This window comes from Gavialis gangeticus, unplaced genomic scaffold, assembly GCF_001723915.1.
Source record: "Gavialis gangeticus isolate Ggan-Ray unplaced genomic scaffold, GavGan_comp1, whole genome shotgun sequence".
Classification (NCBI taxonomy): domain Eukaryota; kingdom Metazoa; phylum Chordata; order Crocodylia; family Gavialidae; genus Gavialis; species Gavialis gangeticus.
In genome coordinates, this window is record NW_017728992.1 from 65,819,585 (window position 1) to 65,840,291 (window position 20,707).

At 41.0% G+C, this 20,707-nt stretch overlaps 2 protein-coding genes across 3 annotated transcripts in view; one reads left to right on the forward strand and one right to left on the reverse strand.

Annotated features, from left to right (window-relative positions):
* Nucleotides 1–2,734, forward strand: part of MRS2 (MRS2, magnesium transporter) — a 25,253-nt gene extending 22,519 nt beyond the window's left edge. Inside the window, exon 12 of the mRNA XM_019518714.1 lies at nt 363–2,734. Within this exon, the coding sequence (XP_019374259.1) occupies nt 363–473 (111 nt within the window). The 3' untranslated portion in view covers nt 474–2,734. The remainder of the gene's footprint in view (nt 1–362) is intronic.
* Nucleotides 2,735–5,104: 2,370 nt separating this feature from the next.
* GPLD1 (glycosylphosphatidylinositol specific phospholipase D1) overlaps nt 5,105–20,707 on the reverse strand; it is a 38,248-nt gene continuing 22,645 nt past the window's right edge. The window contains exons 12-25 of one of the 2 annotated variants that reach the window (XM_019523695.1): nt 19,715–19,832; nt 18,474–18,613; nt 16,866–17,052; nt 15,005–15,115; nt 13,609–13,683; nt 12,631–12,787; nt 10,231–10,372; nt 9,528–9,630; nt 9,334–9,427; nt 7,993–8,169; nt 6,544–6,704; nt 6,230–6,256; nt 6,084–6,134; nt 5,105–5,289 (exon numbers count right to left, since the gene is read on the reverse strand). In XM_019523695.1, the coding sequence (XP_019379240.1) occupies nt 5,212–5,289; nt 6,084–6,134; nt 6,230–6,256; nt 6,544–6,704; nt 7,993–8,169; nt 9,334–9,427; nt 9,528–9,630; nt 10,231–10,372; nt 12,631–12,787; nt 13,609–13,683; nt 15,005–15,115; nt 16,866–17,052; nt 18,474–18,613; nt 19,715–19,832 (1,621 nt within the window). In that variant the 3' untranslated portion in view covers nt 5,105–5,211. The remainder of the gene's footprint in view (nt 5,290–6,083; nt 6,135–6,229; nt 6,257–6,543; nt 6,705–7,992; nt 8,170–9,333; nt 9,428–9,527; nt 9,631–10,230; nt 10,373–12,630; nt 12,788–13,608; nt 13,684–15,004; nt 15,116–16,865; nt 17,053–18,473; nt 18,614–19,714; nt 19,833–20,707) is intronic. The other variant, XM_019523687.1, reaches the window with a different exon arrangement.

The window sequence follows — 20,707 nt, forward strand, 5'->3', positions numbered from 1 at the left end:
CCCCCTGCACTACCCCCAGGCATCAGAGGTCCTGCCAGGAAGCCCCCACAGATGGGGCCAGGGCACTGCTGACCTAAGGGGCCTGTCTGGGTGGAGGCCTCCAGGCCAGAGGGAGCAGCAGGACAGGGGCCCTGGCTGCACTCCGTGTCACCACCCCCATAGTAGCCCCCCTCCTTGTTCACTTACCTAAAGTCTCTGTCAGAAGCTTGGTGTACACCTGCCCATGAACTGGCTTGTGAATTGCCTGCAAACTGCTCCTGTGTTGGCAGTCCCTGTTCACTGGGACTGTGCTCTAAGACAACTGGCAGAAGTTTGTATAGTCTTTATTTTAATAATCTGTGCCCATTGTGCATCTTGCCTAGGTACACACCTTGCTGAAAAAACCTCAACCAGCAGCAGGGAGGACTGAAATGAAGAGCATCCTTAAAACAGAAGCCTTTGGGTCGAGCAAGAACATATTGGCAAACCAATAGAAACTTAATATTTCGTCTCCAGTTGTTGGTAGTGTTACATTATAAACTTCAGATACTTTATTGCATTTGTTCTCCCTTTAGTAAAAACTTAAGGATTTTTAAACACTCGATGAATCAGTCTGGCACACCAAAGGCTATTCCATGACAAAAATGTGTGGAGGTTTTAATTGCACAAGAGTCAGTAAATGCAGAGAGATTCCCATAGCACCTTTAATTTTATCCCTGTTTGTTACACTAGGATATTACATAAATCTGCTGTATCGGGCAGGCTTTCAGCATTTGCTTTTCATCTTGAGGCCTCCATTTAGTAACTGTTCGGGTCCAGCTAAGGTAGTGCTACAGATAGAGAGGCAAGCTGTTTTAATATAAAGAGCCTATAGTTGTCCTCAGAAAGAAGTGTTTTGAGTATTAGTCAGCTGACAATTCAGATGCTGAGTAAAGGAGTTAAGCACCTAGCACTAGGCTCTTTAAAAGAAGTCTTAGCCATTCTCTTTGCAGATGACAGAAGCAGGAATCGTATCCACATCTCTTGTAAAGCACTACCGCTAACCCAGCAGCAGCCAGAAGACAACATGACTTATCTAATTTTGAATAAGAACTAACAAATTGTGTACAGATAATCATCCATTCAGAAACTAACCAGGCCTCACTGTGCTTAGTTTCTTTTTAAAGCCCTAGAATAGCACACACACATAAACTGGCATGCAGATGAAAATTCAGGCATCACAGTCAGTGCTAAATGATGGATGTATTCAGACTGCTGCACTAGGATAGTGCCTTATATTTATATTATTAGTAAGGACTTACCTTAGGGCCTGATCCAGATCTAGTTTAAAAAAAAATGAAACAAGCTGTTGATTCTTCTTTTTCATTGCCCTGGCCTGACACTTGTTTTCTTCCCTCTTAAAGAAGTCAAGATGATTATGAGGAACCACAGGCCAGATGGCAGCAATCTTGCAGCTGGTTTCATCACTGTTTATGGTAGTTAAGTTCAGGAGCTGAGTGTGGATTTGAATTAGGTCATATCTGAGGATAATACAAAAAAACAACTAGGTTACATTACATGGCTCAGGGATGAAGGCTGTTGAAAGGCCTGGTTTGATTCTGGGAGAGGAGAAAGGAAGAATTAAATACCACACCAGCCCCCTTATTTGCTTCAACTCTTGCATAATTTTAAGCGAGATGCAGTTTTTCTCTATGAACTTTGACCCTAATTCTGTGCTAGCTTGGCCCACTGTGAAAAATGAGCATAAAGCCCTTTTAGAGGAAGGAACTGTTACATCTGTGCAAAGGGCAGTAAGCTAGGTCCTTAAACATACAAACAGCTGCACATGTGACAGACAAAGGTTGATCATTCTAGCAGCTAAAAGGACTCATTACTCAGGTGAGTAGCCTGTAGAAACTTGACACTATTGAATCTGGTGTAATTATGTAGGCTTTTGCCTTAATTCAAGTAAAAATCACTTGTGGTTGCCAATGATTATCAGATAACTGATTTAACTTTCTTATAGGAAGATAATACATAGTTCTTGCTTCATGTCTTGCTGTAAACTAAGTATAGATGTAAAAGGGATTAAGTGAGTATCTAACTGATAGGATTTATGAAGACTTTTATAAGCTGAGTTGTAAAATGGTTGTTGCCAGTCTGGTGGCTGTTCCATGATTGATAGGAGATGGTTTGGTCTCTGTCCAGCTATTACAGAAAGTGACCACATTCAGTGAACACCTGTGATTCAGGATTGAAGGCCCTTTGCTGGCCTACCCAGAGGAGCCATCAAGTGAAGGGGTATGGACACAGGTATTTTTATCAGAGTTAAAATACACTGGTATGGCAGCTAGGAAGACTTGCAGTGCTGCTTGCCAGCAATTATCTTTCCTACAGAAATAGGTCTCCAGGAGTGTTTGACTCCTTTTGCTTGTACTTTAATTGATTTAAAGCACAATAAAAGAATTTTAACATATGCAGCCTTTCAAAACAAGAGTCTTATCGCAGGACTAACCCAACTCTTGAAAACCACTGAAAGTTTTAACACTTGTATAGTTCAAACTGCCATGTGTCGTCATGTATAACAAAACAATCTGAAATTAACCATGAAAAAATTAAGATGAAGGTGACCTGCAGGGTTTGGGTCAAATTGCCACTGAGCAGCCACAGATCAATATGGTTTGTGTGGTACTTAACAATTTTAATTTAAAGAAGACATGCTCCTTTTGTTCTGCCTCAGACCCGCAAATAAAACGAATACCTGTTTTACCCTTTTGTTTGGCAAACCGAGCTCTTTAACTTTGCAGACTTAATAGTAAGAGCCTTCCTGTGAAGCTTTTCACTTCTGATAAAATTGTAACCCATAAGTCTTTTCCTGGATGATGCCTTTAAACATGTAAGGTTGCTGCTTAATGTTCTGCAAAAGATCCTTTTGGATTGAACCTTCTTCCTTTTGCCTGGGAGCTGCCAAATGGGGGGGTTGTCTGGGAATCCTGTATTCCTAGAACACGGGAACGGCAAGTCCACCTTCTCCCCTGTCCTAATGGCACAGCTGTTGGAAACTGCCCATTCCAAGATCTCAACACTGTCTGATGGCTTTACTCTGAATGTCCAAAGCAGACGTGCATGCTGAAAATAATTTGACTTCCCTTAGGTAGACCACTTGCACATCCAGAGTATGCTTAAGACATGGCTATTTGGGGTGGCTGATGCTGAAGGTCTTAATTTCCATATTGGGGTGAACTTTTAACAGCAGCACTTGCCTTACCCACTCATTACAACTAAGTCACCAGAGTTATGGAAGGAGCCACCTAATGAAGAGAACTCAAAGTTGTTCTTTTCTAGAATGGTGGAATCATCTGGGGTCATGGCAGGTCTTCCAACCTTGGTTTCTGACTTGTTGATTGTAAGTTGTTTGCATAGCAGTTAAAATGAGGCTATTAGTCTTTTGTTACATTTCATTTATCAATGTACTTAGGAGATGGATGCTATCAGCAAAGTTCAGCTCTCCAGGTACTCCATCAGAATCCTGGTTTCCGTGCAAGATATCCGTCTGCTGCCAAAGTCAGTGAAAACGAGCAATAAAGAGGAAAGGAGATACCCTTATCTAACTTTGGCGGTAACAAAACCAGCCTGTCTGTTTTTGGTTGAAGATCACAATACGTTTGGCAACATGAGTGATTAAAAACTCTAGGCAATTTGGGTAATTTCTTAGTTTGACAAAATGGAAGTCCTCTTATTGCTCTAAAAATAAGCTATGGGTGTTGTTCCAGATTCCATTCAGAAAAATTGTACTGATGAATTTCACTAGGAATGACCTTAGCGTAATCCTGTGGCATTGAAAATGGCTTAAAACCCTTCTCTTAGCTTCAAAAAAATGGAAAAAAGGAACACTTAACCTGCCTGTCTCCTAAGTTCAAGTAAAAGGTCAAAGTATTTTCAAGGTTTCTTTGGTTGCAAAGCAATTGTGGATGTTAAGTACTTTTTTTTTTAGCAAAACACATTCCAAAAACTATTCATGGGTATAATATTCTGCTTTGAATATCTATGTCCCTTGCACCACTGAGTATTTGCTTGTTCTGTTTTCCCCCCAGCCATGCACTCCAGGTTCTTGGCTGTCAAACTTCTCTCCTTTTATAGGCAAGTTGAAAGGATTCTGCCTAGATACCAAGGCAGTGATGCATAAGCCTAAAACTTTTAAATCCAAAAATTTTCAACCACTTTTTTTTAAAGTACTTCCTAAAAACTCCTACTGAATGAGATTTTTTAATGGCATGTATTCTTCCACAATGAATTATAACCATTGTTTTGAATATTGACTTGTACCACCAAAAAGGAAAACCCAAACAAATATAGCTCCCTAACTACCTCTCTAACTTCCTCTCTCTACGTACATACCTTGTAAAATAAATCCACAAATAATGAGGTCACGCATTGTTGCTTATATAATTTAATTATGTATTATTGATGTACATTCAGTGTTTAACTTGTCCCATAAAAACTACAGTGCTCATTAACTGAAGACCATAATGCAACCCATAAAAAGTGATTTTTAAACTTACCACAGGCATTGAGTCCAACATAAAACCATGAGGAATAATTCCCACTGGAACCCAACTCTAAGCTTCAAAGTAAAGTATTTCTATAACTTCTCCAGACATGTGCTGTTTCTCTTCCTCTGACAGTCTTTCTCCTTAATATGTGCCTCCACAAAGACTCAAAGGGTAAAGACTTCTTTTGAATGGGCTGTGCTTATCTATTCTCCAGCACCCTCACACAGCTAGCCCTGTGTAGTTTCCCTTGTCCATCTACTAGGGACCCATTTATAGCATAACTAGTTTCTTATATTTTAAAATCCTGGATCACATGTATCAAAATAGCATTATAGGCATGTTGACTACTTTATTACCTGTTGCGTAAATAATGTACAAGAAGGAGCTACTCTTGTCTGGTCCAATGGTTTCAATTCCTTTCCTATTATTTTGACTACAGCTGGATAATTTAACATTTGTGGACATAATCTGAATTGGTTTGAAATGTACAGATGAGTCAGGACACTTGGCATTTCCCCATCAGTTTAAAATGAAACAAACACCATCCTAACTTGCAAATGTCCTTGCCTGCATGTCCCATTTTGAGTCAGTTAGTGTAGTATAGAGAAGAGTAAAGGATATGAATATAGATATCTATCATGGATATGGATGGATGCTCCACTGAAAGACCGGCATGTACTCAGTAAACAAGTGGAAATACTTAGAGAGCATAGAGAAAAAGCCTTCCACCAAGCCTGGCTTTCACTGAGCTTCTCTCAGCAGCTACTACAATTTCGCTCTGCAAATATACAAAACACAGGTTAGCAAAATTCAACTGCATTTCTAAAAAGGGTGTTTTTGTCTGGAGTTCCCTGGCTGTGACTAGCTCCTAGCTTTAGGTTCTGTCAATATTGTGTCAGGTAGAAGCATAAAGAGGAAGAAATAGTCGCACCCTTAACTAGTGCATCTGTCAGCAAAGGCCCTAGCAGAGATGTAGTTACAACATTGAAAACCTTTTTGCTGATATAGTTCAACTAAGCAGAGGAGCCAGTATAACCAATGTGACACAAACATTCTTTCACAGGTATAAGCTACATGTGTTCTTTTAGGGGCTGCCAACACCAGCACAGACTTTGTAGCTGATATGAGGTTTGAGTGACAGCTGGATCTTTTGGTGCCTGAAAATACAGGAAGCAGCTGCTTGTAGAGCAGCCTGCTCTAAGATTGCCTGAAAGGCGTGTATGCTTTGAAAAATGTTTGCCATATGAGAAACAGCCCTTGGTAGTGAGTAACCTTACGGGGGTGGCTTTTTCCAGCGGCATGAGGTCAAACCATTTATACAAGGATTGACATAGAGACAGCCAGTCCTCTTGACTGATTGCTGGTGTTTTTATTACACAGAGCCAGTGAAGAAAATGGACAGGATCCCAATGACTTGGAGTCCTTTGATATGACGAGTCCCTGGGATAGCCTAACTTCCTTAAAGCACCCTGAATTCAGCAGATGAATGGCAATATACATGGTGCCGGGTATCATATGCACATAGTGCAGGGAAATGTAGGCAAGAAATGAACAGTATTTGTTTTTCCTCACCTTTGCTTCAGATTTAACAGTGATGACAGAGCTCCCAAATCTTGATCTTTCCTGCAAAATAAGATTGCTCATTATGTTCCAGGAATATTCACTTAAAACAAGCGGAACTTTCTCACTTTCAAGCAGCTGATTTTCTGGTTACTCACTTCAGGAGAAATCAATACATATTGTGCCTGGAACAGAGAGAGAGAGAGATTATTACTACCACGGTGCTTACAGTATTGTCACTTGCAAAATAAGGGCCTGAGACTCTAGAGCAAAAGCTTATGCAATATTGCCTCTGGACATGAAGAAAGCCAAATTGCATGGATTTCTAAAAGAATGATAGTAGAGGCAACAACATGTCATTTTACTGACACAAAGTCTTAGCATACCAATTATTTATGAAAATAAATAAATGGATGCAATTAATTGATTGTCCTCATGGCAATTTCCTAGTTTTGCTCTTATGTTTTCTCACCCAGTCCTCAGGACAAGGAGAAGTCCATGATTTGCAGTGGTCTGTCACATCACCCAATGTGGTCTGGTTTCCGTTATATATGTAAACACATCCAGCCTCCCCACCAAAGAGTCCAGATGTGATGTCTGTAGTTCTCAGAGGGGATGTCACAATAATTTCATCTGCAAATATTCATCACAAGGGCAATCAAGGGGAAATACCAGACCAAAACAGAGCAGTTGGCAGTTCCATAGCTTTACATCAGTGGTTTCCAGCTTTTTCAATTAAGAGATCACCTTTGACATTTAAAAGCAACCCAAGATGCACCGCTGCCACTTCCCCACCCACCCCAAAAGGTAAATCTGTGGGGAGGGAAGGGGGGCCAGATGGAGGCAGAGGGAGAAAAAAATATTGGGGGGCACATCTCCACAGCAGGTAAGTCCCACCTGGCCAGAGCCCCACTTAACTTACCCCTGCACCTGCCTCTGCAGTGCTGTCCCTCACCCCGGGGGGCCTCAATCTAGCCCTCACCCCTTCCCTTCCCTACAAACTGACCCACTGGGCTGGGGTACGCATGTGCATGCATGCGTATGGGCACTCAGCCCCCCACCCCAGCCCCAGATCGACTCCAAGAGGCTCCGAGATCTACTGGTGGATCGAGACCCACTGGTTGGTAACCACTGTTTTACATCTAATAACAGGTGTCCACAATTTAAGGCAGGGCTGTCCAGCTTTAAGTCCCAGGGGGCATGCACAGATGTTTCCCCCCTTCACTCACTGCTGCACGGCAGCCCCACCCTGCATGTTGCCAAGCACTGCCTTCTCCCCCACCCTGTGCCCACTGCCAAAGGCATAGCTCTGGACTCACCCTTAGCTCTCCACAATGCCACACTGCTCTCCCTTTGGGGAAAAGGCAGGAATCAGCCACAGGAGGGAGTGGGGAGTCTGGAGACACCAGCTGCTACTGCAGCCAAAGTAATGAGGGTAGTGGCAGCTGGGTGAGAGTGGGGATCACGCATTAACCCCTTGTGGGCTACATGCAGGCCACGGTTCACCAGTTGGACAGCCCTGGTCTAAGGATAACATTAAAATATTCTGATTTATTACTGAAATTGTTCAGTTTGTAAAACCCCTTAGGATGTTCATGTAAGCCCATCCCTTGGCAACACACAGGGAGTGCACACGGGTGCACATGCACCCCCTGAAATTGGCCATGCATCCCCTGGAAAGACCAGCCATGAAACCAGAAGTGCCTGCGGAAGTGCACGTCCCGTTTCACCACTAGTGACTTTAGGCTCGGGGATCAGCCGCTAGGGGACCCCCCAGCTGGTGATTTGCTGCCCCCCAGACTCGGGAGGCACCTGTCACTCATGAGCCCATCTATAAAGCCACTGTATTTTGAGTGTCCATGAATGTGGCAGGAGCAAGTCTGCTGTGGCTCAAAGTAAAATTTCACCCGTGCAGTTTTACCTAATCCATCACCATCAAGGTCACTTAAGTGTACAGCTCCTCCAAAGCGAGAGAACTTCCTGTCCCCACTGAAAGTGCTGAGCAAAGAAGGCTTGGTGCTGTTTGTCAAGTCATACATGAGAATAGTCCCAGCTTGGTGTAGTACTGAGGGTATAAACACAATCCTAGATGTGCTGTCTGAAAGAAGCCAGAGTAACAGAATTAGAACAGTAGAGGTATATGCAGTCCCAGGGATAGGCTCAGTATGAATAATACATCGGCAATACCCAATATGAACAGAGCACCACAGAATAATGACATTGCAGAGGCAAGACAGAATTAGGGTAGTAATCTCAGTAAAAATAATCATACTTTCATTTTAAAGAAATATGTAAGTTATAAGACAGGTGTGAGGTAGTTACAGAGCAAAACCTAACCAATACGTTTTATGCTAAGTACAACAAGGCCCAATGGCATGCCCTTGTTGCCAAGATGGCTAATGGCATACAGGGATGCCTTGGTAGGAGTATTGCCAGCAGGTCAAGGGAAGTGATTATTCCCCTCTATTCAGCACGGGTGAAGCCACACTTGGAGTACTATATTGAGTTTTAGGCCTCTCACTACAGAAAGGATGTAGATAAATTGGAGAGTCCAGCGGAGGGCAACCAAAATGGTGAGGGGCTGGGGCACATGACATGAGGAGAGGCTGAGGGAGCTGGGCTTATTTAGTTTGGAGAAGAGAAGGCCAAGAGGGAATTTAATAGCAGCCTTCAGCTACTTGAAGGGAGGTTTGAAAAAGGATTGAGCTAGACTGTTCTCAGTGATGGCAGATCACTGAACAAAGAGCAACAGTCTCAAGTTGCAGCAAGGGAAGTTTAGGTTAGATATTAGGAAGAATTTTCTCACTAGGAGGGTAGTAAACTGGAACAGGCTACCCAAAGAGGTTGTGGAGTCTCCATCCTTGGAGGTTTTCAAGACCCAGCTAGACAAAGTTTTGTCTGAGATGATTTAGTTGGGGATGGTCCTGCTTTGAGTAAGAGGTTGGACTAGATGACCTCCAGAGGTCCCTTCCAACCCTAATTTTCTATGATGCTGATTTTCTCATTAGGGAACATGTGGCCTACAAAGGAAGCACTGTTACACATATAATATGAGACTATGCCTCTAACAGAAATCATTGCAGAAAAAAACAAAACACTAAACAAATTGGCTGCAATACTGATGAGTACTTTGCAACATGTATAAATTTAACACATGGCTATTAAGAAGTCACTTGTAGCTTAGATTTTATAATTCTTGTATTGTGTATGAGAAATAGATGCTGCAGAGCATAAACATCTCTCAGGTTTCAGAAAGACATACCAGAGGTAGGTGCGCCAGCCACCAACACATGTCTTGGGATTCCAGCCACAGACACAAAGCCACTAGCCAGTGACAAACCCAGTTTGCCCATCTCCTATTGATTTTGTTAAACACACAAATTAGTGTCATGGAATATCACTGTGTTTCACATAATTTTTAAGTTCCCAAGATTCTGAAGGAAACATCCTACCTACCCTGTCTCCAGTTACAGCAAACCAGCTGAGTGTGCTTGGCGGGTTGTATGCATACACCTTTCCAATATTCTCTCTGCTATCAAATGAGAGGTGGCAATCTGGACTAGAGAATACAGCATGGTTTTGAGTCAGAGTAATAATAGTGTGTATATATATACCTAATAACATTGCTCATATTGAAAAAATAGATCTATTTTCCTTCATTTGCATCGTATAGTGGGTGCTAGAGCACCCAATAGTATAGTAATTATTTCTATGCCTGTTCTAGTACAGTATCAGTGTTTCAGTACACAAACACTAGTTTCCCACTGCACATCACCTAATAAAATGGTGTCTACCTCATGAGCAAAGCTTACAGGCACTGCCTGAATGTACACAAGTAGTAATAACTCACAGGGGTTGTAATATCAATGTTTTTAGGACTGCCTTCTTGCTACAGTGTTTTTAAATAAAAACAATGCAATGAAGAATTTCTTTCTAAGGAAAAGACAAAGACCAATTTTACCAAGGGAAATGAAGGATAAGAGAACCAAAAATACTATATTAATCTGAAATACTCTGAGCAGGGTATATAATCCTCCAAAATAGAGTTCCCCAGTAAATTTATCAAAACAATATTACTCTATAGTAACAGAGTAGTAGTAGACTTTAATTCAAAAAAAAAAGTGAGAAGGGATTTGTGTTATAGTCACAAGAAACACACCTAATACAGTGCTTCCAGGTAGGGCTACCAATCAACAGTAAGGTTATGTTCTCCATCTGGTGTCTGTCAAGTGAATATCCAAACCAGGCATAGTTCTTTTCCCCGTTCACCATCCAGTCAGCATCCTCTACCGACAGCAGTCCTGACAGACCAGACATGAGGTAAATGTTAAGTCTCAATATCTACCCGGACAGAAAATTGATTATTAGCTTCCTGAATATATAGCTCTTTCAAGAGTCTTCTGTTTTGACCATCCTATGCTATGGTACCAGTTACCACTAAATTATCACATATGGTGAGTGGGAACAAACAAACAAGCTATATAAAGTACAGGAGTGGAGTGAGGTTACCATGTGTTAGCTGCTCCTTAGTGGGTGCATCTACACATCATCCTACGGTGACACAGCAATGTGCTACATAACTAGATGGCGTGCTACAGTGATGTAGTGAGCACGCGGGTCTACACATGATCACTAGCTACATTGCAGGTAGGTTATTACAGTATGAGTGGTTACTGCACCATGTTTTAGGACTTCCAAAAGGAAGTACTAAAGCACAGCGCAGTAACAATGTCACTGTACAATGCCATGTAGACATGCCCAGTGTGTTCACTTCCATGCCACAGAAACTGAAAAGCAAGATAGGGCTAAGCTAACACAGTCTAGCCTCCGCTACCTGTGAGATAGGAATGGATACACAATACAGAAGAGTTACTGTTAAGCAGTTATCCCTCCTCTTCACCCAATACCCTTTGAATTTGGTTAAAAAAACAAACAAACCTCACCGTAACATTAGTTTGGTGGCAAAGCAATTTTCAGTAAGCAGCTGCATTCAGTGGCAAATGATTTATTCAGTGAATTTGGCTGAGTCACCCTAACCTGGAGTATCAAACTCATCAGATCCCACAGAGAAGATGAGAGGCATGGAGCCAGTCCAACAGGCTGGATCAGGCCCACAGACTGACCCCATGCACCACATGCAGCACATCTTGGACTAGCCCTGTGAAGTGTGCACCAGACTGTACCATATGCAGCATGTAGGTCTAGGGCCAGTCTGGGCTGTGCTACATGTGGCATGCGGGTCCAGTATGAGACCCACAGCCAGCACTGCAGGCTGAATGATCGGGCTCCATGGGCCAGATCTGTCCCCAAGCTACATCTTAAATATCCTTGATCTAAACAAACACCTGTAGAATGCTTTCACCTTGTAGAAGCACATACTTAAATTACATTGCACCAGTCTAAACAAACTGAAAGATTTTCATCAGAAACAGGACAAAACAAAAACCATTTACCTAAAACCATAACTCTTTGGGGTTATAAACTAAAGTCACTCCTTTGAGGTTTTAGTTTTACAAACTAAAACTCTGGCTGACAAGTTTTTGCAAATGTCAAAGCAACTCCCAAGACTGTTCCATCTTTATTTGAAACAGAAGTGGATCAAAATTAGTGCCATTTATCAAAAACCCCATACATGCTGATTTTGTTACAGATGGACCAGGTTTTTGCCTAAATCAAAACCTCGGCTGGTGATGTTTTGCATCTCCACATATCCATACCACTATTTCCTTGGTCTGGCCTCCTTTTCTCCCTCTCCACAATAATTAGTCCTGCTTCACTCTTACCCATTAGTTAGTAGTTGTGTTCACTTGCAATTCCCCTTCAGTCACAAGACAGTGCAACTAGTATAATAAAAGCCAGTCTTCTTCCAAAATGTTTTTGTGCCGTTACCAAACTGAGAGAAAGTCCAGTCAAACCCTTCCTGGTGGTTTGACCATCACTCCTCATTGCTACACATCACTTACATGTAACTAGCTATTCATTTTTGTTTTATAACCAAATGATTGCATATATTAGCACTATTTACCTGAGTAGATTATAAACATGCTCATGTTTTTGTGGGCTTACATTCCTATAGAAGGATTGATGACATTTTAGGGAATCACTGGACTTTCCTCAGATTTTAATGCATATGATGCATGGTGCTATCTACCTTGATTTTGGAACTAGATGCACTAACCTTACAACTGAAAATCATACTATGAAATTGAAGTGCATCTAAATTGACTGCTTACTATTCAAGGCATTTACAATATCACAGCATTACTAGAATGATTTTTGTTAACTGGTCTCATAGAGACAGGAATAATTTAATCTTAAATTTTCCTCAGCAAGTCAGTAGGTATCCAGTTAAGATAATACTTGAAACTATTTTATGCTCTTTCTTTGCTTTCAGGGGGTTTGACACTATTGTACATAAGCCTTGCAAGAGTCTAGGACAATTAGTAGATTGTTCATGTTTTACATAGTGGAGAATTTGAAGGGAAATAAAGGTATCAATTAAAATACACATTGCAGACACACAAAACATGGAAATGGTAATTTGCTCAGTAAATATCACCTTGATTGCTCCTGTTGAAGTAGGAATAAAATGCAACCACAAATCCTCTCTGCTTCCCACCACCGGGTGCATAAGGAGAACTGGCCACCAGATCAGATCTTCCATCCCCATCAATGTCAGCAGCCAGCAGAGACCAGCCAAGGTTACAGTAGGTATACTGCAAGAGGTGGTATCTCAATCAAAGCTTGAAGTGGAAGGCAGCCCTCTAAATCAGATTACTGCTTTATTACCATATATTGTATTAGGTCTGATGTTTCTTTTAAAGAGTCATTTTGCCTATCCTAGATCAGGCATATTTCTTTAAGGGGAGAGTGTTCTTTCCCTAGTCCCCCATCCCACTACTCTGGATTAACTGCATGTGAACATGTAAAATGTGGCCATCCCTCACCTCAAATAGACAAATTAGATTCATAAACCAGCATTTCTTTGTATACTAGCCATTTACAACAAGTATCCAAAAACTATTACTTTTTAATTACAGGGTCTGAGTTTGATACTCCTACTCATAGTGAGTAGGATGGCACTCAAAGATAAGAGTAGCAGAAGACAGCAATGTCTCTATGGTCACCCCAATAATGGAAGCAGTGCAGTGCAGATAAACTATCCTTGCCCGCTCTGCAACTGAACTTTGGAATACTGGCCCAAAGTGGGTGGTAGGAGTAAAATTAAATAACTGGTCCTGAAAAAATTGAAGGTATAACTTATTTTAGCAGCACCCTCACAAACAAGACTCTAATAGAGACAATAACTGTCAATACTTTCTTTTTTTACATTAATGGTGTCCTGTTTCTCTTCTATTGCAGCAGACAGCCAAGGTCCCCAAGTAATTCAAATCTGACTGTTTTTTCTCATAGGTATCCTCTGGAGATTAGCCTGTCAAAGTATGACCACTTGAAAAGGAGCAGTTATGGTACAGTAATTTATCCCTCCCTTCCTGTTTCTGTGCTCTTGGATTGCCCTTCTTACTGGTAAACATACCTGGCAAGTTATGGTGATGTTGGGCCGAGATGAGAAGCCTTTTCCTTCAATTCCAAAATATATATACACAGCACCCTATACAGTAAAAAAAAAAGCCAATGCTTTGTGAGAACTTATCTACAAAGGTCCAGTATGAACTTTACAGACAATATAAATTAGCAAAGCAATGAACTCTGTAAGGACCATTAATAAAAGATTGCATTTCTTCTTACAGATTTCACAGCATGTCATCTCTTCTTCCCCAAACTTAAAAATAAAATGTAATACAGGTAGTCCTTGGACTTATGACAATTGGTTCCTGGAAGCCGCGTCTTAAGTCGAAACTTTGTAACTTGAAACCGATTTTCCGATAGGAAACAATGTTATAAACGGGGGATTGGTTCCTGAACCAAGGCCCAATATCCTATTTTCACCAAAAATAACCCAGAATTTTGTACAGTACTCAATCAATTATAGGCAAGTAATATAACTACATTTATTTATTTTATACTGTACTGGGATTTATCTTTTTTCAATACAGGTAGTGCTGTACCGTATCGCATTTTTTTAATTTTGCAAGCCTACATAGGCTATAGTGTGAGGGTCTATAGTCAGTCAAATCTGAAAATCTGAACTGAGGTTTGGTAAGGTAATACAGGCAACTGCCGCTTAGCGCTCTTAATTGGTTCCTGAAAAACCGAGCGTTAAGCAAAACTGAAAGTATTTGATGACCCAAGATGGAGACCACAATCGTTTTTAATGACCCAAGATAGCAACCATGAGCGTTATAATGAAACTCGCTGAATGCCTTGTGAAATCAGGTATCAATTTCAAATGAACATTATAGCAAAATAGTGTTAAGTGAATCAGCCTTAAGTGGGGGTTGCCTGTATTCACAGTCCAAGCCAACAGTAAAATATGTATGTGTAGCAGCCATGACGAATATACTAGGGGCAAGTGAAGTTGGCCTTCAGTCAAAAAAATCATCTAGTTTGATGTGCTCAGACACACCAATGATACTTTTATATTATATTGTGTATATGGTGTGAGTGCCTGTTATAGCACAGGACTGGACTCAATGACCTCATGCTTTCAGCATGTTATTAAACAAATAAATGCAGTGAATATGTAAGGATTTTATGAAGACTCATCTGTTCATCACCTCAGTGCTGCTAGGTTGTGATCTAATTTGGAGCCCTTGTGATTATAGAAATGTATGTGCAAAGAGCTGCCCATCAAATTAATCAGTATACCTGAGGATTATCAACTAAATTTACAATGCAAGGCACAAATGAGAATCACTAGTGAAATGCTGCCTGCCTTATTCTCTCTGAAGGATACCAAAAGTTCTCACTCTAATGCTATTGCTCAGGGTAAAAAAAACAAAACAGATTCTTTTAAATAAATGGGTTCTTACTTTGTAAGTGAGAAGCTGTGACCCTACAGAGGGTGCACCCACCGCAAGATCAGGAACTCCATCCTCATTGAAGTCCAGCACTGATACAGCAGAACCAAACCTGCCTGAAGGCTGAAAAATTATGCAGATGGATTAGCAGATTGTCCTGTGTAGATGTATCAATACGCAAAGTGGGGACATGTGATAGTGAACTGCTTTACTTAGAGACTGTAGGAGAATTACAGTATAAGGTATTAGGTCTCAACTGTTTGGTCCAATTTTGTATGACACTCCTGAGCAAGCTCCTCAAGTCTCATTTACCACTGATGATATTTAGGATACTTACTGTCCCTATGTCTGTACACTCACAAAATCATTGATGAAAGAACAGCTGTGACTCCTCCCATATCTTACAAACATATGAATTAGAAACAATTCTATTTAACAAGATACATACTGGTATGTCCTATGCATCTCTTCCACTGATTAATAAAAGACATTTACAATACAACATGACTTCTATTACAAATTAAATGACTCTTTATTCCTAGTTCAGCTACTCACTCTCAATTCAGCATCACCACCCTGTCACCATTTTCACAGAAGCTTGTGGCAAGTTAGGTTCTCAATTTAAAAAGTGCTAATGGGAACCAGTTAACAGGCTCATGTGACCAAAGGAGTTTGGGGATTGAATGTAGAGAGGGATTAGCATTTCTTTAAGTTAAAGGGACTAAAACTACCTGGGAATTCCTATTCTGTTCTGCATCTTGTGGCAATACTAATCTACAAGGAGTATTTTTTCTTTATAGATAGGTAAGAGATTCCCTGTCCATCATAAACATATATGGCACTCTCAAAATGCAGGCCTCAGCATTAGAAGAATAGACACTGTGCCCTCCAAATTCACATTCAGAGCATAAATAGTTCTGCTGCATATAAAAAAGCAGTGAAAGGCAGTTTTCAACCCAGAGATGCAATGGCCACAGATATACAGATGATATCACACACAGTGGACTTCATGTCAGTCTCATAGAAAAGTACCAGTGTTCATGTGTTTGGTAGAAGAATAGAGTAAACCTTTAAGAATAAAGTAAATCTTTATTTAAATTGCAAAAATAATAAAAGCAAAGATAGTTTTTCTTTAAATGGACACAGCATCCTGTTGAATAGGAGAGACATTTCAGAAACCATAACTAGGAACCTACCCAAATCAAGGAGGAAGGCAACCAATTTCACAGGCAGATCACAGGAGTGGCTGTCATTTTCACAAGCTTAATGCGCCTCTGATTGGCTGAAGGGCCCCAGTGGCCCCACCCCCTCGCCACTGATTGGTTGAGAGGGCTGTCCATTGTACAGTCCCCCCACCCTCACTGCTGATTGGCCAAAGAGGCTGTCCGTCATGCAGCCCTGCCCCCTCACAACTGACTGGCTGAGAGTGCTGTCTGTCATGTGGCCCTGCCCCTGGCTGCTGATTGGTGGAGAGGGGAAGGCAGCCCTCTCAAATAATCATCAGTGAGGGGCAAGAAGAGCCATCTTGGCTGCTCCCTTTCGTGCCAGCAGCCCTCCTCCCTCCTTTCTCCTCAGCAGGCTGTGTGGCTGCAGCAGTCATGAGGACAGTTGGCTCCCACTGGAGAGCCAGCATTTTATTTTTTGTTTGGGGTTTGGTTTTTTTTGTGGATTTCACAGAAATTGCCCAATTTGACAAATGATGCCCAATTTTGCAATTTCCACAAAATCTGCAAAATTGCAAACTGAGTAGGTTCCTAACCATAACTATGCATAACTTGCATAAGAAGTCAATGGAATTGGTGATCAACCAAAGCATCTGATCACAAAATACAAGTCCAAAAAGTTTCAAGCAACAAGTGTCTTAACTCCTTACCTGATGACCCTCCAGCACTTGATCCGCTTCCTTGTTCAGGTTCATATTTACTGGAGGCAAACCTGATTGTTTACTGTAAATTATGTACACCCGTCCTATCTGCACCCAGCCCAATCTGCTGTATCCTGGTGCTCCAACCACTAGATCCTCATATCCATCCTGGTTTAAATCAGCTGAGGTCATCGCCCTGTTTGCCGGTAAGAACATGGTACCAGTTACCCTTCTGCCAGAACCTTCAGCAAACAGCAATATTCACATTTCAAGGTCAACAGATCCACTTTCTGCACAATATTTCCCTGTGACTTTATACACCATTTTTTCAAGTTATACATATTTTCTTGAAAGTGAAAGCTATTCTCTTCAGCAAAACAAATCAGCCTCTGAGGGTCAATTTCCATTAATCTGGCTGTGATACTCATGGAGATCTGTGATCATCAGAAACTGCTTTTCTATTTATTGACTTATAGCACTTCCACATCACCAAGCAGCAACTAAGGAAAGGATCATGAAAAGCTGCTGTTTTCATCTGCCATGGAAATACACAAGATACAAATGGGTGCTAGTCTAGGTCAAGTTCTGATCTATTCACGGGACTTGGTAAAGTCACAGAAACAATAACCTTAGTTGCTTGATGGAGCTTCTAGAATGCAAGTGGTCAGGGAAAGACAGGGTTTGAATTATGGAGGCACTCAGGGGGTGAGCCCCCCATAAAATCATAACCTGGGGGGGTCTCCAATTTTATTAGGGCATTGTGATGGGCAGCCCAGTTTTTTTGCAGACCCCCCCAAGTTATGATTTTCAAATCTTAAGAAGAGTCAAGTTGTAATTCAAATCCTGGGGAAAGAACAAACAGGTATTCATTTGACAAGTTAATTTAGTAGCTGTAAAGGTGGCAGTTAGCATCCCTGGAAAATTAAGTCATTGTTTTTCCATCCAGAGCAGATATAGAAAAAGAACAGCAGCACAAATGTATTCCATTGCACTTCCATTATGTATCTGACACAATCAAGATGGATCCTCTCCTGGAGAGGAGGGTGGATAGACATTGTTCTCCACACAGATTCAATCCATTGTCTACAAAACCTGCTATGGTGAATGCCAATTAGCATCATCAGCAATTGAACTGAGATAACCAATCCATTCTTTACAAGCTGTCAAATGGTGATGAGATGGTAACTATGGTCCCAAGCCAGCCATGGTGTTCAGAACCAGACTGAAAACTGGATTCAATTTTTCCTAATTTTTGAGTAGGAGCAGATTCTCACGACCCTTGTTCATCCTACAGAGGCTAACCATAAAGTTCTCTTTTACGCCTAACTTTTTCCCAAAGACTGTCTTTATCTGGTATCAAGATATTGGTTTAGACCAAACTTTAATAATGACCCTATCAGTACTGATGCAGCCAAAGCCCAAAGTCTCCATATCTCAATGCACTTCAGCAGTGCCCAGCCAAAGCACACTATTCAGCCGGTACTTAAACTACTGGTGAATTTTGCCTATAATGCTACATTTAAACTCTTTCCAAAGAAAAAAGGTTTAATACGTCAATTGTTCCACAAAATAGCCACATAAGGAAGAGATGGAGAGGAGAAAGAAAATGGTACCAACCATCCAAGCCTAGCATAAGGTGATTTTAGGAAGTAGAAGGCTGTAGGTTTGGTGACGTGGTTAGAGGCATGTTGATGTGTGACTGCTAGCACTTTTCGGACATTTGTTGCAAAAGCTCCATTTATAAAATGGAGGGAATTCTGAAAGAAAGAAATTGTTACAAAAGATATGGAGCTATAAAATACAGAAGCATGTGCACATATACATGCAAAGTGTATTTTCCATACTTCTATATAACAACAACAATCTGGTCCATAGCTCAGTCATGTCAATGCAATCATAACGCAGACTTCAGTGGACTTTGGATTAGACCCTAAGAGGTTGGCAGACATTCAATTAATGGTGCAATTTGGATCTAATCCCCAATCCCAATAATCATGCCTCCTGCCATGCCAATGCCGACAATCAAAATAACTTGGCAATCCCCATGCTTGGCAACATTTCCTGCCTTTCCCTGCAGCCCCCAGAGGGGCTGCATGGCAAAGCACTTTAAAATACCTTGCACTTCAAAGGCAAAGCACTTTAGACATCCCCTTACTAGGAACCCCAATATCAGGGAGAGGCTCCCTGATCCCAGTGTCCCCATGTGCCAGGACCTGTAAAAAATGCTCCATGCTGACTGTCAACCTCAGTATGGGCATGCTACATTCAAATTACAGTACCAAACAAATGAGTCACAAAGATGTTCCACATATTTTGTGGAACATCTTTGTGACTGGTTTGCCAGTTTATGGCACCATTAATCAGCTGCACATGCAACACTGTTACTAGCTATGGTGTGATTAACACATCAATCACATTTTAAATGTAGTATGTGCTGGGGGCCCAGTATTACTTCTGATAGAGTTAGAAACTTGACCCAGAGCATAACTGGCCAATCATTCACTATTGTCCTTTGTGTAAGCTGTCTTGACACCTGAGAATGAATAGCTTATGCTGTGAAAAATGAGTGCTAAGATATACAGTCCCATTTTTATACTGCAAAATACACTCACCATATTGCACCATATACACTGATTTATATTGCAAAATATGCTCACTGTCACCTCACCATAAAGAGCAAAATATACATTATTTTCATCTTTAATATGTCCCAATAAATACAGATAAAATAATGGTTGTTTACACCTTTCCAGTAGAAACTCTGTCCCACTCTATAGACTAAGGAACTGCAACCATTTATGGCAGAGACAAATTTTGTACATCTATCCGCTTTTCACTAGTTATCTAGAAAGACTTACTATTGCCCAAGTTTGCCTGAAATAAACTCCTCTCTCAGTATAGTTTATATTCTTATCAACTTCTTTTGCAAGTGAAGATGTCATGTTCTCTTGGTGTTCATTTTTGGACTGTTTAATTCTGTTGAGATAAAGAGGCAGTAACAGATTGACATTTTCCTGAAGGGACCTTAACGTAAATACCCTTAAATGCAATTTAATGAATGGTTTGGATATTTTATGCCAGGACAATATATAGTAGAAGTAAAAGCTCATGTTATATCCTGTGTTAATAGTAATCCCTATATAATGAAATATTTTCCTGACTGTACATCTATTTTGATATATTATATGTTATCACTTTACACACCCTTCTCAAATATTCTCCACTTCCCTTGAATTGCAGCTTTCTCAGACTAGTAAATCTGAGGAAGTAATTAGTTTCTCAACATTAATATTTTACTATTTTCCTATAGATAATGAGGTATGTACCTTAGCAACATATTGGACTAAATTCTGCTTTGATTCACATTCTTTGCAACCCGATAGACTTCAATGGAATATTAGGTAAAGGTACATATAGCATATCTGAAGGCAAGGGTTTCTAGGATTCAAAACAGCCAAAAGTAGTCTTCACTAGTTTAAAATAGGCCATAAGAAAGTGATAGAATTAAAGTAGGGACTCCTCCAGAATGTGAAATGTATGACCATATCTAGCTCCAGTCTCCAGTCTTTTTTGTTTCATAGATTTCATAGACATTTGGGCTAGAAGGGACCCCTAAGGATCATCGAGTCCAGCCCTCTGCCCCAGGGGCAGGAAGTCACCAGGGATCACAGGATCCCAGCAGGATAAGCATCCAAATGTGTCTTGAAGGCGTTCAAAGTGGGTGCTTGAACCGCCTCCGGTGGCAGTCTGTTCCAAACCTTGGGGGCTTTGACAGTGAAGAAGTTTTTTCTTATGTCCAGCCTGAACCAGTCACAGTGGAGTTTGTGACCATTCGATCTTGTCATCCCTTG